This window comes from Echiichthys vipera (genome assembly GCF_963691815.1).
Source record: "Echiichthys vipera genome assembly, chromosome: 2".
Taxonomy (NCBI): domain Eukaryota; kingdom Metazoa; phylum Chordata; class Actinopteri; order Perciformes; family Trachinidae; genus Echiichthys; species Echiichthys vipera.
In genome coordinates this window covers 4,981,284-5,006,324 of record NC_139827.1, presented here as the reverse complement: position 1 = coordinate 5,006,324, position 25,041 = coordinate 4,981,284, and the positions used below count along the sequence as shown (strand labels likewise).

Genomic DNA, 25,041 nt, shown 5'->3' with positions numbered 1-25,041 from the left:
GTCATAAGGACATTTTTCGATTGCAGTCGTGTTGTAGCTGCTATTTCAGTTAGAGTTAATCAGCTCAGTGAGTCAGAGAGAAGCTGTTTTTTTTATTATTTTGGACAAAAGGGTTTAACAATAAAGTCCTTTAGAAAGAACGGGTGATTAGAAATTCATTTCTTAGAAAGAAAGAAGGATGTTGATGTTTACTCTCAAAGGTGAAATTGATCAAAAATACAAAGATAGCACTAAAAAACACAATAGGCATTTAAAAAAACGCACATGTTGTACAATAAATGTCTGTAACTCACTGAGGAAAATATGCATTTGTACCAAATGTCACATGTTGCTCCAAAACACCCAAACACAACTTTTCACAATGAAAGTACAGGATTGCCCTGGTTGACTATGGAGTTATTCAACTTTCAATTTGAGCTTTTTTAAACAAGTCAAATACGGTAGGCTCACACAAATCTTATGCAGGCTGATGATTTCAATCAGCAGCAGAAAGAAAGGGTCAATTCTCCTGAATCATATGATGTATAACCCTGGTTATAAAACATCCACAATTTTGATTCTTTAAATTGTTGAGTTTAACGCGTCTGGATTGGACGAGCCCCCAAAATCGCAGAGAAATATACAAATGTCCTCCAGTGTTCTGTGCAACAAGCGAGCAGTCTTCCACTTTCTAAACTCTTCAGGTTGAACTATCAAATCACATCTGAACACGTTCCTCATGCAGGGCGACAGAGGAGACGACTCCACAGTGAACGGCGGACCAGTGAGTGGACCTTTAATTTCTCCTTTTGCGTGCAAGAAATGTGCGACGGATGCTGACTGATGTAGCCAAATCGACAGCCTTAACGTTAGGTGAACTTCTTCTGCTTCCAGGGTCCTGATGGTGAGAACGGCAAAGACGGAGCTGCTGGAGCTGCAGGCCTCCCGGGCGCAGATGTAAGTGAAACAACATGTGTCGGCACAGACCGGTAGGTTTCGGTGGAGTGTTTGTCCACCAGACACATTTTAGAGGTTTGTGTCTTTCCGAGAAACAAAACATTCACTCTCTGCGCCGCAGGTTAAACCCCTCCAATAAGAGGACGTACTGAAGCTCTGTAAGATCTGAGTAGCTCAGATCTGCTGCTGTGTGAGCAGTTTGTCTTGGCTTCAACTGAGTGAAAAAAAACACCCCTTGAATAAATCAATCCGGCTATTTAGGGGAGAGTCTCGAGTCGCTTCCTGACAGAAACAGGGGTCTTTTTGTGTGATGGTGGAGGGGTGTGCAGAGGGAGATCGGCTGCCCAGAGAGAGAGAGCCGTGTGCTGGGGAAGGTGGAGCAGAATGGACTCAGTGTGTTTTGCCCGTCTGCTTGTGGCGACGGTGCTGAGAACAGACCGGCAGATTCAGAGCTTCATGTGGACTGCAACTTGAGAAGAAGCATCAAAATTTTTGCACCAATGCTTGCACAGTTATGCTTTGAGGGAAGAGGCGGAGAGCGTTTCTACATCTAAATAACATAAAATAGACCAGAATGCAATGCAGTGAGAAGATATGTTGTGTTTTGGGTTTAAACCTTAAGAAATCAACATAGCATCTATTTGGTTTCAGGCGTCTTTGGTTCCCTCCGTTCGTTTGCCAGGTGGCGAACATCTGGGGGTTATTTTAAAGAGGAGGCAGGTGAGGGGAGGAGCTAATGAAAGGAAACCACACCTCTTCCTGATGTCACGTTTTTTAAGTTTGAGTCTCCATAGATGAACGCAGGCTGGCACTAGAGACCATCTTAGGATAGGCCGCAACGCCAAATCAAGCATAAAGATGGAGGGGAACGCTAATTAAGACCCTCTAGATGTGTTCACGCAATCACAAAAAACTGTGCAGGCTTCAACGAAATGCAGCAGACTGTTTTAGACTGACTATAACGGATTATAGCGGGACCCTTTTTTCACCTTTTTACAGCCAGGAATCACCAGTAAAGGCTTGTTAATCAAAGACAACACAATGCAACATTTTGCAGCAGGAATTAAATCTGTAAACGGGAAGAAATTAACAACATCAGCAACCAAGATTATAGCTTTCCCTGAGGTTAGCATGTAGTTACATGTTACAGAGTTAGCAGTGACTGTGGAGTGACATTATAGCAGCACTTTCTACGGTCAAAAATCTCCAACAAAAGCTTCTAAACCAAAAACTCCCCAACTGAACATTTTCCAGCAGGAATAAGACTTGAAATTGGAAAGAAATTAATAACAACAACCAAGACGACAGCTCTCCTGACAAAAGTAACTTCTGTTGTTGTAATTTTGGATCACATTTAGATTAGATTGTGTCATTTTTGTATTATATTTATTGGCTTTTCTCTCAGAAAAAAATGTTGCTACACTCTGTTACTGTCTATATACTGTCAGTATTGACGCCTGCGCAGTAGTAGCAGTGTCGTCAACACGTCTAGCGGGTGTTAACTAGCCTCTACCGTGGGGCAATGACCCCTTCCCTACTCCTGACCACTTGCTCGGACCACACCCATCTTTAAACTTTCATTTTGATAGCAACTACACACTTTTCAAGTTTCATGAATGCATCTTAAGGCGCACTCACACCTGGCCCAGATGATCCCTGCCGTGCTTTAGCGTGATCAAAGCAGACGCGTTAGCCAGGCTACTTTGGCACGGTAGGAATGGACAGTGAGAGTTGAGGTTAGAGGTTAGAGGTTGTGATGCTATCGCGGTGACAAAATCTGGCCACAGTGAATAGAATAACTTTATCAGACTTATTAACTTGAAACTTTCCTCATACAACAATTTTAAGTACATATTTTATCGTATTCTCTCAGTGATTTCCAAAGTGTGGGTCGTGGCCCCCTGTTGGGCCGTGAAGGTACTGTACAGGCTCACCTCTCATATTTAAAATTGTGCCTCCGCATTCCTCAGTTCAGGAAGCCCCTGGAGGTAAAAAGTGTTCAGAACTCAAAATATATCGTGATGTATCGTAGAATTTGTTTTCATCATTATGTTGTTTTCAAATGTTGTTTTAAAGGATGTTGTCTCGTCTTTGCAGGGACCTGTTGGACCTCCTGGAGATCCAGGCGTAGTCGGCCTGAAAGGACCAAAAGTACGCTTATTATCTCTACATGTTAATGAATTTGTATTTCTGTTTCTCTTTCTGCAAAGCTGTTGGGAAACTGTTGTTCTGTCTACCTTTGAGCCTCTGTATATCCTGTTGTACTCTGTTATTTCTGATTTAACATTCCTTATTTGTTTTCAGGGAGATTCTGGGCCACGTGGGCCTGCTGGAGAGACTGTAAGTACAAATATTCACCTGAATTACATTTATGCTTTAGCCATACTGAGATTAAATCGATCTGTTATGCAGATTCTGTACAAAACATCCTCCCAGAGTTATGTAAATATTTGCTGCTAAGGTGTTTGGATACATAATTAAGGTGCACAATAAATTAATTTATATTAAAGTGAAGAACTGATATGATCTGTCGAAAAACAGCATCAGTCTTTGTTACATAAATTGGTCTATAATCCTGTAATACTGCTAAGTATGCAAAGATACACTTAAAACAACTACAAAAAGACACAAAATGGCAACAAAGACACTCAAAATGACTACAAACTACAAAGATACTCAAAACAACTAGAAAGACACACAAAACAACCATAAAGAGACACAAAACCAATGCAAAAAAAACCACAACTTGACAAAAAAAGAGACAAAATGACCACAAAGATAATCAAAACAACTACAAAGAGACTCAAAATGGTCACAAAGACACGTAAAATGGCCACAAAGGGACACAAAACGGCTACAAAAAGACACAAAACGACAACAAAGAGACACAACATGATCACAGAGACACAAAATGACTACAAAAAGACACAAAATGACCACAAAGAGACACAAAACGACTACACAGAGACACAACATGACAAACCACATGTTATTACCGCTGGATTTAAATCATTTTCATAATATTGAAAGGATATTTTCTGATATATGCCACAATGTATCAAAAGTATGTAAAATCTTTGCCTTTGTCTTTCAACAACAATGTGCTTTGATTCCTGTTGCCTGACACTGTCCATCGTTGATGTCTGTCTCACAGGGTGTGGGACCTGATGGGCTGGACGTGAGTATACAAACACACTGTGCTGTCAGGGTTTATCATGTTCACCTCATGTTAGTGTGAGTAAGGTTTACAAGGGGTGACAGTATGACACCGTATCATATTCATAGTTTGTCTGTACCAGCTGATGAGTCGATTTGCTTCCATTACTTTTGGTAAATCCAAATTTTGCGACTATACAAACACAGAAATGAATAAAGGCAATTTGGTGGGTTTAAAGACACACCTGGCGTGCTGGTATACCTATATTAAAGAGAATTAGTGACGAATCACCTCCACGCATCAAGCCTACATCAATAATAGCCTAATTTTAAGCATGATCCATGATGATGAAGATACAGAAGAGAAGAAATGCCTGGAAAAATAGCATATTATCAGTATTTGAGGGATGTTTTGAGGGGAGCTCATGTCCTATTAAGTGTTTGATGGAAATAAAACACGTCATCCACAAATGACAGACTGAGCAGTAACATATACACGTCCTTTATACAAAGAAAGTACTTTTATTTGTAGCATACTACAGACGCCCTAAACCAGGGGTGTCAAACTGATCCAGTAAAGGGCCGTGTGTGTGTGTGGCTGCAGGTTTTCATTCCAACCAAGCAAGAACACACCTGGTCCAACAAATCACCTGTGTGAAGACAGTTCAGGTGATGGAGTAAGGCGAGTCAGGTGTGTTTTTGCTTGGTTGGAATGAAAACCTGCAGCCACACACACACACAGCCCTTTACTGGATCAGTTTGACACCCATGCCCAAAAGGATCATACATACATACATTTTATTTTCTCTGTTTTCCCGAAATAACAAGATAATTTTCCTCTGTTTCCTGAGATAACGATGTTATTAATCTGAGAGATAATGAATGAAACGTGTTATCTCTCAAATTAATCATCCCGTTATCCCGGGAAAACGGAGAAAATTATCTCGTTATCACAGGAGAACGGAGAAAAATGATCTCATTATCACAGGAAAATGGAGAAAATTACCTCGTTATCACAGGAAAACGGAGAAAATTACCTCGTTATCACAGGAAAACGGAGAAAATTATCTCGTTATCACAGGAAAATGGAGAAAAATGATCTCGTTATCACAGGAAATGGAGAAAATTATCTTGTTATCACAGGAAAACGGAGAAAATTACCTCGTTATCACAGGAAAACGGAGAAAATTACCTCGTTATCACAGGAAAACGGAGAAAATTATCTCGTTATCACAGGAAAACGGAGAAAATTATCTCGTTATCACAGGAAAACGGAGAAAATTATCTCGTTATCACAGGAAAACGGAGAAAATTATCTCGTTATCACAGGAAAACGGAGAAAAATGATCTCGTTATCACAGGAGAACGGAGAAAATTATCTCGTTATCACAGGAAAACGGGGAAAAATGATCTCGTTATCACAGGAGAACGGAGAAAATGATCTCGTTATCACAGGAGAACGGAGAAAAATGATCTCGTTATCACAGGAAAACGGAGAAAAATGATCTCGTTATCACAGGAAAACGGAGAAAATTATCTTGTTATCACAGGAAAACGGAGAAAATTATCTCGTTATCACAGGAAAACGGAGAAAAATGATCTCGTTATCACAGGAAAACGGAGAAAATTATCTCGTTATCACAGGAAAACGGAGAAAATTATCTCGTTATCACAGGAAAACGGAGAAAATGATCTCGTAATCACAGGAAAATGGAGGAAATAAAATGTATGTGTGTCTGACCCTTTAGGGCTTCCGTAGAAAACATATTTTTTGCTGTTTTTCTTAACAGGGTATTCCAGGTACAGACGGGCTACCCGGTGAACTGGGCAAAGTTGGACCATCTGTGAGTAACTTTATCATCATTTTAGTTTAATGATCGTGTAAAGTTTTCATGTATGTATTCAAAAGTAGACAAACTTTATCGATAAGTGTATTTCTAAATGTCAGAAAAGAACAGAAGCTACAAATACAAAATATATTGATGAGTGGAAGCTATTGATGTTGCATTGATATGAACGATTATTGTCCATATACACGCTGTATTAATAAAGACTCCTCTATCTGTACACAGGGAGCGAGAGGCAAGAGAGGTCAAGTGGGTCTTCCTGGTGTCGCTGGGCCGAGGGTAAATATCACATCCACCTTTGTTCAACGCTATCAGGGAGGCTGATTATTAAAGGTGTAATTAAGAGAAATGCATTGTGTCTCGTTGTAAAGCCCTTTGAGGTGACGCATGTTGAAGCAGAGATTAGTAACTGTAACTGAGACTCTTAAGACAGTTGATGGACTTTATTGTCTCCCGGGAAACAGTCAAAAAAGCGTCCTCAGCTCACTTTAGACATAGTTTATAGACGTCAACACACACCCTTTGTGCCCTGCGATAGTCTGGCGTCCTGTCCAGGGTGGACCCCGCCTCACGCCCGTAGTCAGCTGGGCTCGGCTCCATCCCCTCCGCGACCCGACAGAGACAAGCGGTTGAAGATGAATGAATGAATTAACACACCCCTTGTCTTCAGTCTTGATGTTAGCAGTTCTGTAACAAATCAAACTATTCCTTTCTTTGGTATGAATTGACCACTGACCAGTTATCCACCACACGTTTGAATATCGGCCAACTTCGGGCCCTTTCCTGGTCCGGCCAATGTTGACCTCCCAGAACACTCGTGCACAGTGCGCCCCTTTAACATCCTGTTTTTCAACCAACAGTCTCCTACTCTTGCATGACCTTTTTTGGCCGGTCACACTGACTGTCCTGATATGTAAGTGTGTGGTGCTGTTCAAACAAAGTTCATAGCCTCTTACTCAGCTATAGAATATATATCTACACCTATAATATATAGATACAGAATAATACATACTGTAAGACCCCTTTTTATAAGCTATACACAGTGTGATTCGAGGCGATAGCTTGAATTAGCCGTAGCCGTTGACTATGGTTAGCATGAGGCTAAATTATTAGCATCATCCACCTCTGAAACACTTTGCTGATACTGACACATTTTTAATGTGTTTATAGTTGTGAGTTTATTGTCAGACTCTCTAAAAGACTATTTTTGAGAATTCTGTCTTACTTTTTTGCGTTGTGTTGCACTGTAGGAACTTTTTCTGCAGGTTTTGCCGACACTTACTCAGGCTTTTACCAGCTAAAGGGTAGATGCTAGCTAATACAACAACATGCAACATACTGTCTTAGACTGACTATACGTGAAATTTTTCACTTTTTACAGCAAGAAATCACCAATTAATGCTTCTAAAACAAAAACAACACATTCAAATTGCTATTTTAAACACGGGAAACGCGTGGTTTACGTTGTAAATTCAAACAAAACCATGTAGTTTTGGGTTCGAGAAAGATTGTGGGTGGGGTTAAAATAAGTGCCTGTGTAATGTTACTGTTTGTTTGACACATTCAGTCTTGTTTTAAGGTAAAAAAGATGACCTAAGTTATGATTTAAAGTGTATTTAAGCTAAATACACATTGTGTTGTTGTTTTTCCAGGGCCCTCCAGGCGTGTACCAAGGCGAGGACCTGGTGAGATTAATTTACAACTGTTTCAACAAAACTGCTTTATGTCAAAATACGATTATAGAGAACAATTAGTAGAGTAGACAGAAAATTTATTGGCAGCTATTCTTATAACCCAACAATTGTTTTGATCATTTTTTATGCGAAAAAAGCCAAACATTTGCTGGTTTTTATGCTTTTTTTTAAGCTTTTCTTTGTCATACCCGATAATAAACTCAATAGCTTTGGATTTTTTTGACTGTGGGTCAGATAAAACATATCCTTTGAAGATGTCACCTTGGGCTTTTTCTGACATTTCAATGGCAAAACGATTTATAGAGAAAATAATGAGCAGATAATGGAAAAATAATCGTTAGTCGCAGCCTTTAACAAACACTATAAACATGTTACAAACTTCAAGAATGAAGATTCACCACTGACAGGAAGCATGTTTGACTAAGTACATGAATTAGCACGTGGTGACTATATAATGTCATGCTTAAAATTACCATAGTTTTGTTTCATTAACGTTGCGTTTTAATGCAAGTGAAAGCCGGACTGATGTGTTCAAGTGCTGGTAGAAAGCTCAGACATCTGAGCGTCTAACTAAATCCAGAACCTTCTAAATTCACACGATGCTCTCCATGATATAAATGACTGAGCTCAAACTAACTTTAAGTAAATAAAACAGCACTTTCATTCACTGATGTTCTGAAACTGATCATTTTCGCATTATTAATCAGCAATAAACTGAAGTAGAATTAACTTTAATGGGCAAAAACATAAAATCGTTTGCTCATATGCTCTTAATGCTAGGATAGGGGCATAAATATATATACAAAGATGCTGCATTGGCTGCTGTTCATTGGCGCAATACGTCAACATGGCCGCCATCTTGGCCGCCATCTTGGTACGGGGGAGCCTCGCCTCCATTGCATGTTTCCAGGAAGGAGGTCTATCCTCTATTAAAATCGTACTATCTCGCTGAAATTTCAAGTGATTTTCAAGCAGTTTGGTTTGTTATAATCGGCAGAGATTTGTATAATTATATTTATATATGTGTATATATTTATAGCGCATGTGTCAGGGGGGAGTCACTGGACAGTGGAGCCCCCTAGTGGCAGGGCTCTTCCATGACCTCAAATAGGCTGTTGTGTGTTTCAGTGTCCCAACGCCTGTCCCGCTGGTCTGCATGGACACTCTGGTCTCCCCGGCATGAAAGTGAGTGAAATGTCACTTTTATTGTGCTCTAACTGCACGGTAACATTTTATTCATTGGTCTTCTTTTTTTAAAATATATAAATGTATAAACGTCCTTCCTACCTGTCTGTCTGCAGGGCCACAAAGGGATCAGGGGTGAATCTGGTGAACCTGGAAGACAGGGACACAAGGTAACGTCCTCTGCGGTCTGTTCCCGCAACACATAACATGCAAACACGAGTGAGATTCTGCAGAGTGTAAAAAAAATAGTTTCCTGTAGTTAAGAAGTGTTTTCTCTGTAGCTTCTGCAAAAGTTTAGTAATGTTGAAGAAGTTGAAAACACTTCTACGTTCTCTTCCAGGGAGAGGAGGGTGAACAAGGATCGATGGGCAACGTCGGAGCTCAAGGACTACCAGTAAAATATTTCCCTGTTCTCTCTCTCTCTCTCTCTCTCTCTCTCTCTCTCTCTCTCTCTCTCTCTCTCTCTCTCTCCTTCTTAACCTCCCTTTCACAATAAAAGTCTCCACATGCTTCGAAACGAGTCAAACATATTAACATGAGACATATTTTCTGTATCTTCTCTCTCTCTCTCCCGCTGAGTAATTTTAGGGCCCAGGTGGATCAAGAGGTCTCCCGGGAATACTTGGCTCCAAAGGCGACAGGGTAAGAGGTCACACACACACACACACACACACACACACACGCACACACACACACACACGCACACGCACACGCACACACACACATGCACACACGCACACACACACACACACACGCACGCACGCACACACACGCACACACGCACACACACACACACACACACACGCACACACACGCACACACAGCACAAAATGGCTGAAAACCAATTATCCAATCAGAACAAGACACAGGAGGGTAAACCTTAAGCTTCCAACAAATACATTTCAAAATAAAAGCTCACAAACGAATGCAGCCACACAGTCAAAAAATGTAGTCAGACATCATTAATACATTCTATGTTTATTTATTTGTGTTTTTTATTTATTTATTCTTTATTTTTTAAAGGTAGCAGCAACACAGTTTCAATAATTAACATAAACACACATCGGTCAGTCAATAGATTTGATCATCGTCTTAAACTCATTCAGGGTGCTTTTCACTCACACCTCGTATTTCTACAACGCTGCAGAGCCGTGTTGCCGTGTTCCCCATTGTTTGAACAGATATTGAGTTTAAAAAAAACAACGTAATTGTCATTTTACCTCTTTCTTATGTAGGAAAAGATGTCTAATTGACATTAGAGGTGATCGTAATTGTTCACATGTTTGGCCGTTGGATCTGTTTCGTTTCAACGGAGCGTTTGGACCCGGAAATCGTATTTTGAAAGGGTGTTACGTCAGACTGAACTGCCGGATAAGTTCATACATACTTGTACCAAAAAGTAGAATAAATACAAAAATAAAAAACACCACCAACAACAGATTCATCAATATACACACATTCCTACTCAAACCCACACCTGTGTAGACAAATAATCATATATACAATTATTTAGAAGGACAATAATCCGTATATATTAAAAAATAGTTGACAAAAAGCAAATAAAGGCAAAATAAACATTAATAATTCAGGTCAGGCTCAGGTCATATTTCCCAGTTGTAGAGTAAACACTATCATTCAATCGCTTATGATTAAAAAAAATAAAATAAAAATCATATAATCAATAATTTAATGATGCATCTGTCGTCTGCACTGGAATAAAAAACATGTACACACACTATTTATTTTTAAAATTGAGGTTGATTGAGGTACACTGATTTAATTCATATCTTTCTATTTAAAAAAAACACATGTTAAAAATGTCTTAATTCAACTTTTACTGACTACAACCGTCTCCTCAAACAGGGCCCTCGTGGAAAACAAGGAGACGGCGGTCCTCGGGGAATCCAGGGAGGCCCAGTGAGTCTCCGTCTCGACCCCTCCTTTGTGTTATTGTATTTAGACAAAATACTACTTAAAAAAACAAAAATGGATGATTTTCTTTTAGGGTGACCCAGGCCAAAGAGGAGCCATCGGTGAGCCCGGGCCAGCAGGAGTTCAGGTAAGAGCTTACACACCAACAACAACAACGCTGGTACAGTTTAGTGGAGGGATGTCAAAGTCAAATACATCAGAGGGCCAAAAAAACTAATTTGCTACGAGCCGAGGGCCGGACTGGTTCAATGTTTACTAAAACATATTAAAATTATGCATTTAACCTGTTGAACCAAGAACAAACACAGTGTGCTGTATTTTTATTTAATAATTCAATTAATAATCCAATATTTTTGTACGGCTCTGTCAGTAATTTCAAGTGAACGTTGACATCTGCCCTGAATGCTGATGAATAATGAACTCACTTGAGGTGCTGCAGTGAGTTCACGGATCACCATTGCATTGTGGGTATTGTAGTTTTGGTGCGTGAAAAACACCAGCAGGTGGCTGTGGCGTGCGGGCCGGTTCTAATACTAATCAAATATCATCCCGAGGTAATTCATTCGCGGGCCGGATCTGGCCCCCGGGCCTTGACTTTGACACCCATGGTTTAGTGAGTGCTATTACAGATGCTACTGACTCTTAATGCGTCCTTTGTTTCTTCCTCCTATGTGCGATTAGAGTTTTGAAATGTTTTCTGTTTCCTTCTTTGTTACTCCGAAGGGTGAGCGAGGTCCATCTGGAATCAGAGGAGTCCCCGGGCCGAAAGGAGAGCCTGTGAGTCCCGCTTCGTTTCATCAATACATCAGACATTAAACACTGCGGCTGTGATAGACTACTACTACTGCTTCTTTCAAACGCCACCACTTAACAACCACTTTTTCCAATCTATCAGTAAAAATGCAACCAAATTATGACGTTGATTTACAATATTTCAACGTTGAATATGGAGAATGAGCCGAACACTGCCATCTAGTGTCTCAAGATCGTCGTCGCAACAACAAAAAATAATTAAAAGCAGTCGGGTTGCCAGGTTTGTTGCTGAGTGTGTCAAACGATCAGCCTGCTCCATGTCAGTGATGCATATACAGGGTAACGACTACTTTGGACTAATCAATTAATTCTACAACAGTATTTAACGTTAGCCGGTCTTCAACTGTAAGTCTTTCTTTGAGTGGTGTGTAATCGATTAGCTCTCAACTCAGAATGATTCCTTGTTTCTGTAGCCGAACAACAGACAACCCAGGCAACCAGCAACGCCCAACGCCATTGGCTGCTACAATGTAATCAGAACGAGACAGAAAGTCATTGTCAAACCTGTCAAAAAAGCAGTACTTTCATTCTGTACCCCTCTAAACGCCCCGTGGGTGTATTTATTTCTTATTTTTAAATAAAGCTTTTAAAGAAGATTCTACAGACTCAACCTTTAAGCACAAGCTCACGACAGGCCGTGATATAATCCCAACATATCATGGACTAAAGTGAGCTAATGCTTTTATTAAAGGGTTACCAACTATGGCAATATAAACAGTGATTCCTGATTCCAGTTAGAACTGCTTAATTAACAAAAATCTTCCCTAAACCATTGTTCTTACAAAGAAATAGTCCCTCCTGGCTGATTGAACGTTAGCCTGTTGCTGCCCTGTTAGTTTAACCGAGCGTAGCCTAGTGTTAGCAAAGCTTTTAGACATCGTGAAGTTTCTCAAACTGAATAAATGCCACACAAACACTAAACTGCTTAGTACGTCCATATTGATCGGCAGTCCTTACAAGTCGATTACCGAATGCACTGGAGTTCAGTTCAAGGAGGAAAATAGTGAACTGTATGGACTGCCTCTCAATATGGATGTAGCCGTCTGCTGGGGCTTGTAGCATTATAAACCCTGGGTTCGCTAACTAAGTATTTCGTGCTTCCTTTTATGTGTAGGGACTCTTCTCATGCATTTGCAGAGGTTTGGTGTTTTTTTGAAAAGTATTATTGGTTAAAAAAGACGTTTTGGATGGTTCAGCGCACCGCCCCAAGCTAATCAGTGTTAGCCATGTCTGGCTGTTAGCAAGTCTGTGGGACTAGATTTCTTTTTTTTGTAACTTTAGAAGAGCCATAGGCAAAGCTGAGCTAATTGCTTCCCAGCAAACACCAATTAACCTGCGTCATCAGACGGTTTGTTACACACATCTAAGAAGGCGTAACGGATTGTTAAAGGGCAGATTATTGGACGCATCATCTGTCCGTCAAACCCTCGCCAAAGTCAATCAAGAGAAGAGAGAAAAAACCTGTTTTCCATTGAGAAATGACGTCAGTGTCGTCGATACCCAGCCCTAGTCAATAGATAGTGTTTCTTTAAAAGTTCTGCACCTTCTGAGTGTTTCCTTCATTTCAGCAGAGACGCGTTTAATGTGTAATAATAATCTTTGTAAACCTCATCTCATCTTTCTCTCTGGTCAACAGGGTCTCGCCGGTCCAGACGGCCGTGAGGGAATACCCGGCCTGCCTGGATCCAAGGTACCTTCCTGTCCAATAAGAACAACATGTTATTACAGTAGTCTGGGAAACAGGAAGTACAACTTTGCACAAACATAATTCAGTTTAAAAACACTTTTTAAAAAGGATACTGGGATTTTTTTTTTGTATGTCTTAAGTATTTGACTAGTGTATAAATGTAATTTGGTGCACATATGGAAAATAGTTGTTCATAGCTGCTGAATTTGTCTATTTATTTTTTAATTTTTTAGTTTAGATAGTTTATTTCGAATATGTGAAAAAACAAAATGATCACACATTAATGGGCCGTCATAAAGAAAAGGAAAAAACTGAGAAAAATAAATGTACAATAACAAAGTTTAACAAAGTAAACTGAAAAAATATATAAATTCTGTTAACATATCCAAAAAGGAGTGGGAAGAAGTGTAAACTTGTGTCTTATGTCTTATGTTATGTCTAAAAAGATTATTATAAGCAGTTAAACAAGAGATGGGAATTAATAACCTCTGGCCTCCTTTATTGGAAACATACGATTCATTTGTTTATAAATATTGTTTATATTCATAATTTATTTGGTTTCTGACCTTTTTATCTTTTGTTCTATGCTACTTTAATTTATATAAATGTCACTATATATATATATACTGCTATATTTAAGTATATATTGCTCTACCTTTTACTGGACTATGAGAAAAAATAATGAATTATTTGAATGCTATTTTAATGTTTTGTTTGTGAAGAAAGTCTAAATTGTTTCTATTGTTTTTTTAGGGTATTACGGCAAAAAATGGGGCTCCGGGTGACGCTGGCCTGCAGGGACTTCCTGTAAGTTTGACCTCTGACCCCTGAAAGCATCTCTGATTCATCATAAACGGAAAGATTTGTTGATATTTTTTAATATGTTTTAATATCACTTTCTTCATGTAGGGTTTGCCGGGCGCTTATGGCCAAAAAGGACACAGTGGTGGAGTGGTATGATCACATTTTAACACTATTAATAACAGATGTTTCCACCACTTCTACTTTTACCGATGGTGTTTTTTTAATCTCTTTTTGTCACCAGGGTAAAACAGGTGATCCCGGTGTTGTAGGAGCGATGGGGTCTCCAGGGAAACAAGTACGTTTATAGGGCATCAATAGTGTGTCAATAAAGTTAATTTCATAATAAAGCGAGAGAGAGTTAGTTTGCAAAAGCACATTTAACTACAGGAATAAGTATTTTATTTGGTTTAAAGTATTTTAAGAGGGTTATTTGATTTGATGATATTGTATTTGTTTCCAGGGCGAGCGTGGCGAGCAGGGAGAGGTGGGACCAGTTGGACCCAGAGGAGGACCAGTGAGTCAGCTTCACCTGTTTCCTTTAAAGCTGCAGGTTTTCTCCATAGACTGTTTAAAATATGGACGTAGCCTCACTGTCGAGGTCCGTTCTCGCAACTTGATCCAATCGTTCTCGCCTATCTGGAGAGGGAGATACTATAAAAATACAATAATAAAAAATATAGCGTCATGAAGCTTTGTTTGGACATCACTACCTTTTCCCTATCCACATTCATGAAGACACGTCCTAGTCTGCCTCTGATTGGCTAGTACTCGTCGCCTTCTTTTCAGAATGTGGCGAATGTGGGAAATTAACTCTGCAGGAGTGAGCTTGGTTGACTTTGATATGGCACACTCATTAACGAGAAACTGTGAAAATGGCACTTAATATCAAAAGGTTGCCGACTGATGTAAAGTCTAGCTAGCGGTTGGATAAAAGCCAAAGACAAAGTCTATCTTTGTGAAACCGTCCCCTGAAAGTCCACGTCAAAGTCGACATTCACACCACAATCATACACTGGTTCGTAAAAGGTGCCACCGCCACCGAATTTGGGGTTCAGCGTCTTACCCAAGGACACTTCGACATGTAGACTGCAGGGGGACCAATGCTCACACTCACAGGACGTAACACAAGCCCCGAAACACTGTGAATTAAATTACAGATGCAGACCAATGATGCAGAAGACTCCTTCCTGCCTACATATCATAGCGTCTACAAACCCGGTGAAAGTCTGATTAAAGGAGGTTAACGAGACCACGCAGAACAATTTTGCATGATTCATCTCCAAGATCGAAAGTAAAACTGACGTGAGCAGGAGGAACAACGGGATTAGTGAGGCTGTCTGCTGCACAGTTCAGTGTTTTACATCATGCATTTTTGCAGTCTGCACACTTCTGCATCATCTAGTACAGTAATGGCCAATAAGGGTTTTGGCCGACCACCCACACAGAGCCTGACAGCGGTATCGCTCGTCTGATTGGTGAAACTGCATACTTAATGATTCAGTAATCGCCTCTAAACCCCCACGGCGTCACCAATCAACAACAACGACAGTGCTGCTGCGTGGAGAGAGACACAGACCTGTAGACTGAACCTGACTCTGAGCGACTTGCATGGGAATGACTTAGGTCGACCACAGATTTCTCCCTTTTCCTTGATGGTCTGAGTAAGTAGCTAAATAGGTCGGTAGTCGCTTTTTAAAAATAAAGTTGCCAATGAAGGTTGCAAAAAGTAGCGAGACAGGGCCCACCTTTGAGTTTCTTTGGGACGGGGAAGGGGCTCCCAGCAGCACCCTCTGCTCAGTGAGGACACTAACTGCAGAGTGATCGGTGCATCAGAGTCCAAACAACCACAAAAGTCTCCACTAAGACCAGAAACAGGGACACATTTCTCTCTGGAATGGAGGAGGATTTGGGAAGTCTCCAGATTTAGAGAGAAACTCTCCGGTGTTTGTATTCTACGCAGCGTCTCCCCGTCTCTTCTTCTCCTTTTTGGTGTATTTCTGTGGCAGTTACAGCGCCACATGTGGACAGAAAACTTTAAAGAATGACAGAGAAAGAAGAGGTCGTTTTCGATCGTGTGGATGAACCCTAAAACATAATCTGGGGAACAGTTAATAACTGTCACAGAAGGAAACACAATGTAAAATCGAGCAGAGAGAAGCCAAAAAAAGACACTTACAGTCTCTACATCTGCAGCTCTAATTGCTAAATACATTAAAGAATTCTGATATAGGTCAGAAACAAAACAGTTCTTTGATACATTTAGGCGCCTATTTGTGTTGTTTTTTTTAATTTGCCTTTTCTTTTCTCTCTTTCAGGGTTCACGAGGAGAGCGAGGGAACGAGGGGCCTGCAGGAGCACCAGGACCCAGGGTAAGACCTGAGAACGGCTCAGCACCTCATCACAGCACAACAACCACTGTCGACAGGAGAGTTTCTTCACGCTACGTTTGTTTTTGCTGCATTAAAGTCGCGATGGGACAAAGACGAACTTTAAACAACAGCTGGAAAGAGTCAAAGAGTGCTTGTTGGGATTGTCTGAAAATAATCTGTAGTGTTTATTTTGATAAGAGTGAGGTCAGAGCAGAATTGGAGAGGTAGATCTGTCCTTGGGGGTGATTTTGTAGTTTAAACAATTTGAACGAAGAGTCGAAATTATGAGATATAAAAGTAAAATTATAAGATAAAAAAGTAAAATTATGAGATAAAAAAATCGAATTATGAGATAAAAAAGTAAAATTATAAGATAAAAAAGTAAAATTATGAGATAAAAAACTCAAAATAATGATATTAAAAGTCAAAGTTATAGGATAAAAAGTCAAAATAATGAGATAAAAGTCATAATTATAAGTTAAAAAAGTAAAATTATGAGATAAAAAAATCTAATTATGAGATAAAAAAGTAGAATTATAAGATAAAAAAGTAAAATAATGAGATAAAAAGTCAAAATAATGAGATAAAAGTCATAATTATAAGATAAAAAAGTAAAATTATGAGATAAAAAGTCCAAATTATTAAATAAAAACTCACTATAATGACATAAATAGTCAAAAATATGAGATGAAGTGTTGAAATTTATTGGGATAAAGTTAGATTTACTTACCTACTGGCCCAGGTACCAGCTCCTCTCGTAGTGAAGTCCATTCAAGTCGATTACAGAAAGCAATCCAAAAGGAAGGAGCCCATTGGTGCTTCGTTTTCAGCGACTCTTCCGGATTTCCCCGTTAATAGTTCATTTTTTTTTTTAAAACGGTCTCGATGGCTTATTTGATGTATGCAAGTGCCAGAAAAGACCGGGATGGGATGATTTTGCACCGGAACTACTACTACTACTACTAGTAGTACTACTTTAAACTGAACAATTGCACATTAAATTAATTTGGGGCATAGAACGACTGGGACCAGCAAATAATTACATCATCTGCATTGAGACCCATTCATTTTTTACAATCTCAGAGGTCAGCCTGTGAATATTCTCATTTGTCCAGGTCGTCGTTATCCCCAAAGCAGTTTCAGTCAAAAGCAACTGGACTTGGTTATTTGTGTAGGAAGACGTTTCACCTCTCATCCAAGAGGCTTCATCAGTTCATGTACGCATCTGACCAGGCTGGGACTGGACCAGGACCAGTACCAGGACCAGGACCAGGACCAGGCTGGGACTGGACCAGGACCAGTACCAGGACCAGGACCAGGACCAGGCTGGGACTGGTCCTTTGTTCCTAAGACTGGTCCCCGGACTAGTCCCAGTCTGGTCAGATGTGTACATGAACTGATGAAGCCTCTTGGATGAGAGGTGAAACGTCTTCCTACACAAACAACCAAGTCCAGTTGCTTTTGACTGAAATTTCTTTGGGGATCTCAGAGGTTCTATCGGGGTCTAGTGGAAGGGGCGGGACTTTGCCACTCTATAGTGTTATAGTGTCCATAATGATACCGGGAAAGACGTTTTTTGATGCAGCTAAATTCAGAACATAATAATCTCCTAGATGTGATTGACAGTTCAGGTTTGGAGGTGCCGGCTGAACCTCTCTGCTGCTGCAAACCTCGGCTCCATCAAACTGGGCGATCAGGGCCCTGAAATACAAAGCGAGCGATCAGTGTTCACTAACACTTATCTCCCGGCCTGAGCGTATTATTCGACACGAGGATCGTTCACCAAGATAAACCTTGTATCTTAGAGCCGAAGCCTCGTGCTTTCATTAAAAAGTGGCAGGTCTTTATGAACTTCTGTCCCTGCAGTTAAGTCTCTAATCTGCCGGTGAGAGGGGCATGAATGGCCTCTTGTTACAGAAATCTGTGAAAACCCATGGGGTTTTGTGCAGCCGGGGGGGTGGGGGGGTGTTTCAGGGGCAGGAAAAGAAGCTGAGAAGCCCTGAAAGAGCTCTCTGTTCCCCAGGAATGCCTGAAACCCGTCGCCCCACTGTACACCACGATCCATACCCAAACACACCCAGAAACATGCGAGGGAGGGCGGGTGGTTGGATGATGTGGAGTTGGGGGTCCTCAGGTTTTTTATTTTTTCTGTGGATGTGGTCAGGTTTAGGTGGGGGAGGTGGCTCTTCCAAGCTTCACACAGTCGCTCTCTTATGATGTTGAGTGGTGTTTAATTTATGTGTGTGTCTGTGTGTGTGTGTGTGTGTGTGTGTGTGTTTTAACAGGGAGGTAAAGGGAACCCCGGTCTTCCTGGACTTCCTGGACCTGCTGGTTACCTTGGGCAGAAGGGCGACAGGGTAAGAAACACAAAATGATACAGATGGATGTCCTCTGTCATTTCCATATCATGAGCTTGTTTTTAAATCGGACCTGCATCCTTCAAAGAACCTACGTTAGGTTACTGTCTTCGCTCCCAGAATGCATTGCTTCTAAAGTCCGTGAACTGAACTGGGAAGAAAAGGTCCTTTAAGTTTGCAGAAACCACCTGAATCGTCAGGAGCTGCTCTCCTTGGACACATTTAAAAGAGACGCTAACAGACTCGGCAGCCGTCGCATCTGGCTGCAGATGTTTTTGATTGTTGAATTATGTTTTGATATCACAAGACGTTTTCTTTTTTACTTGTTTCCATTTCATTTTTATATTTTTGTGTGTCTGAAACTGTGTTACTTGTGCTTCTGCATCTCCTGGCCAGGAAACTCTTGTCTGAGTGTTTTTCCCGGTTAAATAAGGGTTAAATAAAAATCTAATAAATCAACCCATTTGCCAGAATAAGATGCTGGCATTGTACGTTTCTGCAAAGCACAGATCGGATCCGCTGCAGCACATTTTCATTCCCTCCTCGTCCTGTTCTGATTCACTTTGCCGACATATAATGAGCAGTAATTTGTGTATATTCCACACATAAAGAGCAGAGGATGTGGTATAAGACCGCTGATTTCACATATGTGTTTGATCATATTCACTGCAACCGACACTATTCATTCATTCATCTTCAACCGCTTATCCCGGGGTCGGGGTCGCGGGGGGGCTGGAGCCGATCCCAGCTGGCATCGGGCGTGAGGCGGGGTCCACCCTGGACAGGACGCCAGTCTATCACAGGGCACATAGAGACAAACAGAGACAGACAACCATTCACACCTACGGGTGATTTAGAGTCATCAATGAACCGAACACCTGCACGTCTTTGGACTGTGGGAGGAAACCGGAGAACCCGGAGAAAACCCACGCAGACACAGGGAGAACATGCAAACTCCACACAGAAGGGCCCAGGCCGGGATGCGTACCTGAAACCTTTTCGCTGTGAGGCGACAGTGCTAACTACTAACATAAAGCATCTGGTTTGAGAAAAAAAAAATGCGCCTGTACGTGCACCTAGAGCTTGTTGTTTGTTTTGCAAAAACCGCGCCAGTATCATCCGGTCCACTCAGCGCAGAGCTGGTTGTCAGGCACAGTTCGTGCACACGCCACAGATCCCCCCCCTCCCCCCTCGTGCATGTTACAATATCACAGGCCCACGCCTCGAGCTAGGTATATGCTAAAAGAAGTTAGCAGTAGCTGTTATGAGTAAGTTAGCCAGCCTACCTCTGTGTAGCGTGTACTCCATCGATCGATGACAGAAGACACGGGCACGTTCACAGGAAGCTGGTGCACACGCACTGACGAGCACTCGATGGGAGGTAGCAGAGGAGCGTGGTGGTAGAGGGGGATGGGCGTGAGAGTTGTAAACATTCAAAATTTGACAGAGTACACTCGATCTGTCAGGCTTGCCGACTGCAGCTTTATGGAGGCAAGTGGCAGATGCGTCCAAAAACACAGGACACAGGTTCGTCTACCGTTGGTGTTCGTGTCCTGGAAGTACTTGACCTTCTCTCTGATTTTAACCATTCGTTTGTTGCCTAAATTTATTCATCCATTTCTCGTGATGTTGTTTACACTGAACAGTCTCTTCTCGTTGCGTCACACTTCGACCCACCTCAAAACCAACACTCATTGGTTCCATCGCTTGGCAACCTTGACGATTTTCTCCGCCGCATGTCACCAGACTGATCTGCGACTAAAATAAAATGGCGCTTGTGAGATCAGGATGGTCTCGCAAGGCTAGGACAATCGTGGGATAACGCACGAAAAAGCTGTGCTTAACTTTTCGTAAGACACACAATACAAACCTTTGTTTAAGGATACGTTGCAATGTTGGGTTCACAACTTATTTCTGCCCTCAAGTGGTCCAACAAAATAAACCAGCAACACGGGAGGAACAGATGAACTATTCATCCATTTCTCATGATGTTCTTTTTTCACAGGGTGCAGTCGGCCTCGACGGTCCAAAGGGAGACCAGGTACGCTTGTTACAAACGTTAATATCACACCTGCTATTACAATACTCCGATTATTACAGATCGTGGAGCTGGAGCACGTTAAGTGTCAAAAACCTGTCGTGCATTTTTAATTTCAGGGAGGTGCAGGTGCTGAAGGGACACCGGGAGACTTGGGAGACCTGGTGAGTGATCGATGACGTGAAACACCTGCTTTTGTTTTCGTGCAGGCTGCAGATTTTGTCTGTCGAGCTATAAAGTCTGGAGGACTGAAGTCGCAGAAGACGGACACGTGCTGTTAAATTATTATGAGTCGAGGGCTATGAGATGAAAACAGCGTATGACCGTACACTCTGTACAAGTACACTCATTTAACGGTTCTTTTCCCCAACAGGGCGACCAAGGAGAACCAGGAGAGAAAGGATCGGTATGTTCACCTGCATGTCTTTTTATTTATTTATTATAAAGCAGTTGGAGGTGCGACGGCGTTGAAAACACTCAATCTGCAGAGCCGTAACAGTCATTCCCCGGCTGCGATGACGGTGCAGAGACGATGCACAATGATGATGATATGAGGAACATTATGTGTTTTGTTCTACGACAACTAAAATACCCTTTGTCATCTAAACTTAGCAGTCATTTTTTGCTGTCTAAACCAAACCTTCACCTTTTGTTGAGTAAGCTTAACCGTCACCTTTTGTTGTCTAAACCAAACCTTCACCTTTTGTTGTCTAAACTTAACCGTCACCTTTTTTTGTCTAAACTTAACCGTCACACTTTGTGGCCTAAACTTAACTGTCAGCTTTTGTTGCCTAAACTTAACCGTCACCTTTTGTTGTCTCAACTTAACCGTCACCTTTCTTTGCCTCAACTTAACCATCACCTTTTGTTGTCTAAACTAAACCGTCACCTTTTGTTGCCTAAACTCAACCGTCACCTTTTGTTGCCTAAACTCAACCGTCACCTTTTGTGGCCTAAACTTAACCGTCACCTTGAATTGCCCCCCGGGGACAAATAAAGTTTTTTGAATTGAATTGAATTGAACCTTTTGTTTTGTCGCCTAAATTTAACCGTCACCTTTTTTTGTCTAAACTTAACCGTCACCATTTGTTGACTAAACTTAACAGTCACCTTTTGTGGCCTAAACTTAGCCGTCACCTTTTGTTGACTAAACTTAACCTTGTTAGCTTAACCTTTTTCTTTTTAATCCCTCGCCTCCCTTTGACCTTCGAGACCACGTTTACATAAAAATAAATGCTGACTTCGCTGCTCTCTTGTGTGTCGCCGCGTCCCTGATCTCACGACGGTCTGACACGAGAATACGTTTGATGGATGGATTTAGCTCATCTCATCTCATCTTCATCCTCTTATCCGGGGTCGGGTCGCGGGGGCAGCAGCTTTAGCAGGGGACCCCAAACTTCCCTTTCCCGGGCCACATTAACCAGCTCTAACTGGGGGATCCTGAGGCGTTCCCAGGCCAGTGTGGAGATCTAATCTCTCCACCTGGTCCTGGGTCTTCCCCGAGGCCTCCTCCCAGCTGGACGTGCCTGGAACTCCTCCCTAGGGAGGCGCCCAGGGTTCATCCTTACTAGATGATCCTGAACCACCTCAACTGGCTCCTTTCAACGCAAAGGAGCAGCGGCTCTACTCCGAGTTCCTCACGGATGCTGAACTTCTCCCCCTCTCTCTAAGGGAGACTCCAGACCCCCTCCTGAGAAAACACATTTCGGCCGCTTGTACCCGCGACCTCTTTCTTTCGGTCCTGACCCATGGATGGATTTATATACATCTTAAACTTCTACCTGCTGCTGTTGATTACAGACCGGCCCACCAGGAGAGACTGGGAATAAAGGACCTGAGGGCGGCCGAGGACAGCAGGGGAAAGAGGGAAAGCCGGGACAACCGGGACCCCGTGGCATGCAGGGTGACATGGGGGTACCAGGCCTGCCGGGGACGCAGGGCCCAGCGGTGAGACCTTTTATCTACTCACTTATTTTGAACCGTCAAATTCTGTGTTTCAAAATCTTCCTTAACAGGGAGGTTACCAGATATTACAGCATGTCTTCATCAAGCTTTAGTTTATTAAATATTTGTTTTGCTGAGGCAGCACCTCAGGGCCAAGTTTGCATACATACATACATTAATGAACAGACGGCTCATCGCTACCAACCATCTTTGTGTGTTCAGGGAAAATCCCCGACAGACACTCACATCAAACAAGTCTGCATGAGAGTTATGCAAGGTAAGTGTTTGTCATCGTCCCACCGAACCCCACTGTTAACATGTACGTCAGTGAACGCTGCATAAGCTTCTAAATATAAACGTCACACGTGTCCTCCTGTCACAGAGCAGCTGGCCCAGCTAGCAGCCAGCCTGAGCCGGCCTGAGTCGGGCATCTCTGGGCTTCCTGGTCCCCCCGGCCCGCCTGGACCCCCAGGCCCCTCCGGAGAGAACGGCTTCCCTGGACACACCGGATCGAGAGGCCTTCCCGGTCTGAAGGGTCCAGCTGGGCTTCTGGGTCGCAAAGGACCCAAAGGTGAGATTCAGAACCAGCAGTTCTACGAACTTAACCGTCACCTTTTGGTGTCTAAACTTAACCGTCACCTCTTGTTGCCTAAACTTAACCGTCACCTTTTGTAGCCTAAACTTAACCGTCACCTATTGTTGCCTTAATTTAACCGTCACCTTTTGTTTTGTTGCCTAAACTTAACCGTCACCTTTTGTTGCCTAAACTTAACCGTCACCTATTGTTGCCTTAATTTAACCGTCACCTTTTGTTGTCTAAATTTTACCGTCACCTTGTGTTGCCTAAATTTAACGGTCACCTTCTGTTGCCTAAACTTAACGGTCACCTTTTGTTGCCTAAACTTAACCGTCACCTTTTGTTGCCTAAACTTAACCGTCACCTTGTTTGTGCATCTGTAAATCTGAATAAATCCCATTGTGGGTTTTTGTTCTGGCCCGGAGCCGGTGGGTTCACCGTGTTCTCATTTCCGTCCCGACCCACTTCGCCCTCAGGGATCGAACCGGGTTCACTTTAATGTTAACGAAGGAACAGATGAGGTGTGAAGCCTGAGCTCAAACTGCAGCTAAATATGGAAACTTCAATTACGCGTATCCTCCTGGTGATCATCATGATCGTCTCTCTGCAGGTGACCAGGGTGACAGAGGGGACAGAGGACCCACAGCGAGAGGACCCAAAGGAACCCCAGGTGCCCCCGGTCTACCAGGTAAACGACGAGCGTGACTAAGAAATCTGATTTTAGAACAAACGTCCTCAATTTCTGACTCATATTTTCCTACTCCGTGTTTTTGCTCAGAGGCACTTCAGTGTAGTGTGTGTAATTGTGTGTAACGTCTCCCCTCAGGTGAACCCGGTCGACCGGCTTACGGCAAAGAAGGTCGTGACGGAGAGAGGGGACCCCGTGGTGTTCCCGGTCTACACGGCGTCCCCGGGCCCCCGGGTCCCGCCGGCATGAACGGCTACTGCGAGTCATCACAGTGCGTCCTGCCCATGGTGGCGTCGCCGGTTTCCGCGAAGGACTCCGGCATGAAGGGCCCCAGTGACATGTGAAGAGGGGCCCGAGCGGGAAACTGAGAGACTGGAGGTGAAAAAAACAGCGCTCCGTGGAGGATCTGTCCGTGTTTGTCGTCTTTTTCATTCGGAAAGTCATTTTATTCTCTCGAAGCCGTCTTTGCGGTTATAAACTGACACGGAGGTGGACGCTGAGCAGCGAACATCAGCGTTTAAATTCATTTTACCTCAAATTAGACGAATTTAAGAACCCACTGTTTGTACAAACCCAGGGGCCAAACGACAACGAGACGAGTCTGAAAAGTGTTTTCTGTACGTTTTATGTAAATGTGTCAATACGCAAATTATACAGCCCGATGACGTACGTTTGTGTTTGCGAGTATCTTTGTCTTTGTCACCTCTGTGCCTCTAAATGTAGGATATGTTTGATGATTTCTCTCCTGTTTACTGTGATTGGAGGGCGGCGATGTGTGAACACACTTCTTATTTATTATATCAAGATCCAAGGGGACATCTTCGAGTTGTACAAAGGAGGGAAATAAAACACGTTTTGATAACCTCTCGCATGTTTTGTACGGACGGGCACGGCCGAAAACGACCCGCGCTGGACTTCTCTGCCTGCAAACCGATGACGATGCGGCTGTTTCTAGATCCAGAAGCTGTTTTATTAAATTTGACTTTTTTTTTGGTATTAAATGTTCTTTATGAA

The 25,041-nt window shown here is 42.2% G+C and overlaps 1 protein-coding gene across 1 annotated transcript in view; it reads left to right on the top strand.

Annotated features, from left to right (window-relative positions):
• Window positions 1–25,041, top strand: part of col9a1a (collagen, type IX, alpha 1a) — a 26,150-nt gene extending 1,109 nt beyond the window's left edge. Inside the window, exons 3-32 of the mRNA XM_083938227.1 lie at window positions 725–763; window positions 874–936; window positions 3,034–3,087; window positions 3,241–3,276; window positions 4,091–4,114; window positions 5,883–5,936; window positions 6,165–6,218; window positions 7,592–7,624; window positions 8,762–8,818; window positions 8,935–8,988; window positions 9,159–9,212; window positions 9,407–9,460; window positions 10,682–10,735; window positions 10,824–10,877; window positions 11,474–11,527; window positions 13,200–13,253; window positions 14,004–14,057; window positions 14,160–14,204; window positions 14,296–14,349; window positions 14,515–14,568; window positions 16,370–16,423; window positions 18,709–18,780; window positions 20,786–20,821; window positions 20,938–20,982; window positions 21,192–21,224; window positions 22,619–22,765; window positions 22,985–23,039; window positions 23,145–23,333; window positions 23,950–24,027; window positions 24,166–25,041. Of these exons, the coding sequence (XP_083794353.1) occupies window positions 725–763; window positions 874–936; window positions 3,034–3,087; window positions 3,241–3,276; window positions 4,091–4,114; window positions 5,883–5,936; window positions 6,165–6,218; window positions 7,592–7,624; window positions 8,762–8,818; window positions 8,935–8,988; window positions 9,159–9,212; window positions 9,407–9,460; window positions 10,682–10,735; window positions 10,824–10,877; window positions 11,474–11,527; window positions 13,200–13,253; window positions 14,004–14,057; window positions 14,160–14,204; window positions 14,296–14,349; window positions 14,515–14,568; window positions 16,370–16,423; window positions 18,709–18,780; window positions 20,786–20,821; window positions 20,938–20,982; window positions 21,192–21,224; window positions 22,619–22,765; window positions 22,985–23,039; window positions 23,145–23,333; window positions 23,950–24,027; window positions 24,166–24,371 (1,914 nt within the window). The 3' untranslated portion in view covers window positions 24,372–25,041. The remainder of the gene's footprint in view (window positions 1–724; window positions 764–873; window positions 937–3,033; window positions 3,088–3,240; window positions 3,277–4,090; window positions 4,115–5,882; window positions 5,937–6,164; window positions 6,219–7,591; window positions 7,625–8,761; window positions 8,819–8,934; window positions 8,989–9,158; window positions 9,213–9,406; window positions 9,461–10,681; window positions 10,736–10,823; window positions 10,878–11,473; window positions 11,528–13,199; window positions 13,254–14,003; window positions 14,058–14,159; window positions 14,205–14,295; window positions 14,350–14,514; window positions 14,569–16,369; window positions 16,424–18,708; window positions 18,781–20,785; window positions 20,822–20,937; window positions 20,983–21,191; window positions 21,225–22,618; window positions 22,766–22,984; window positions 23,040–23,144; window positions 23,334–23,949; window positions 24,028–24,165) is intronic.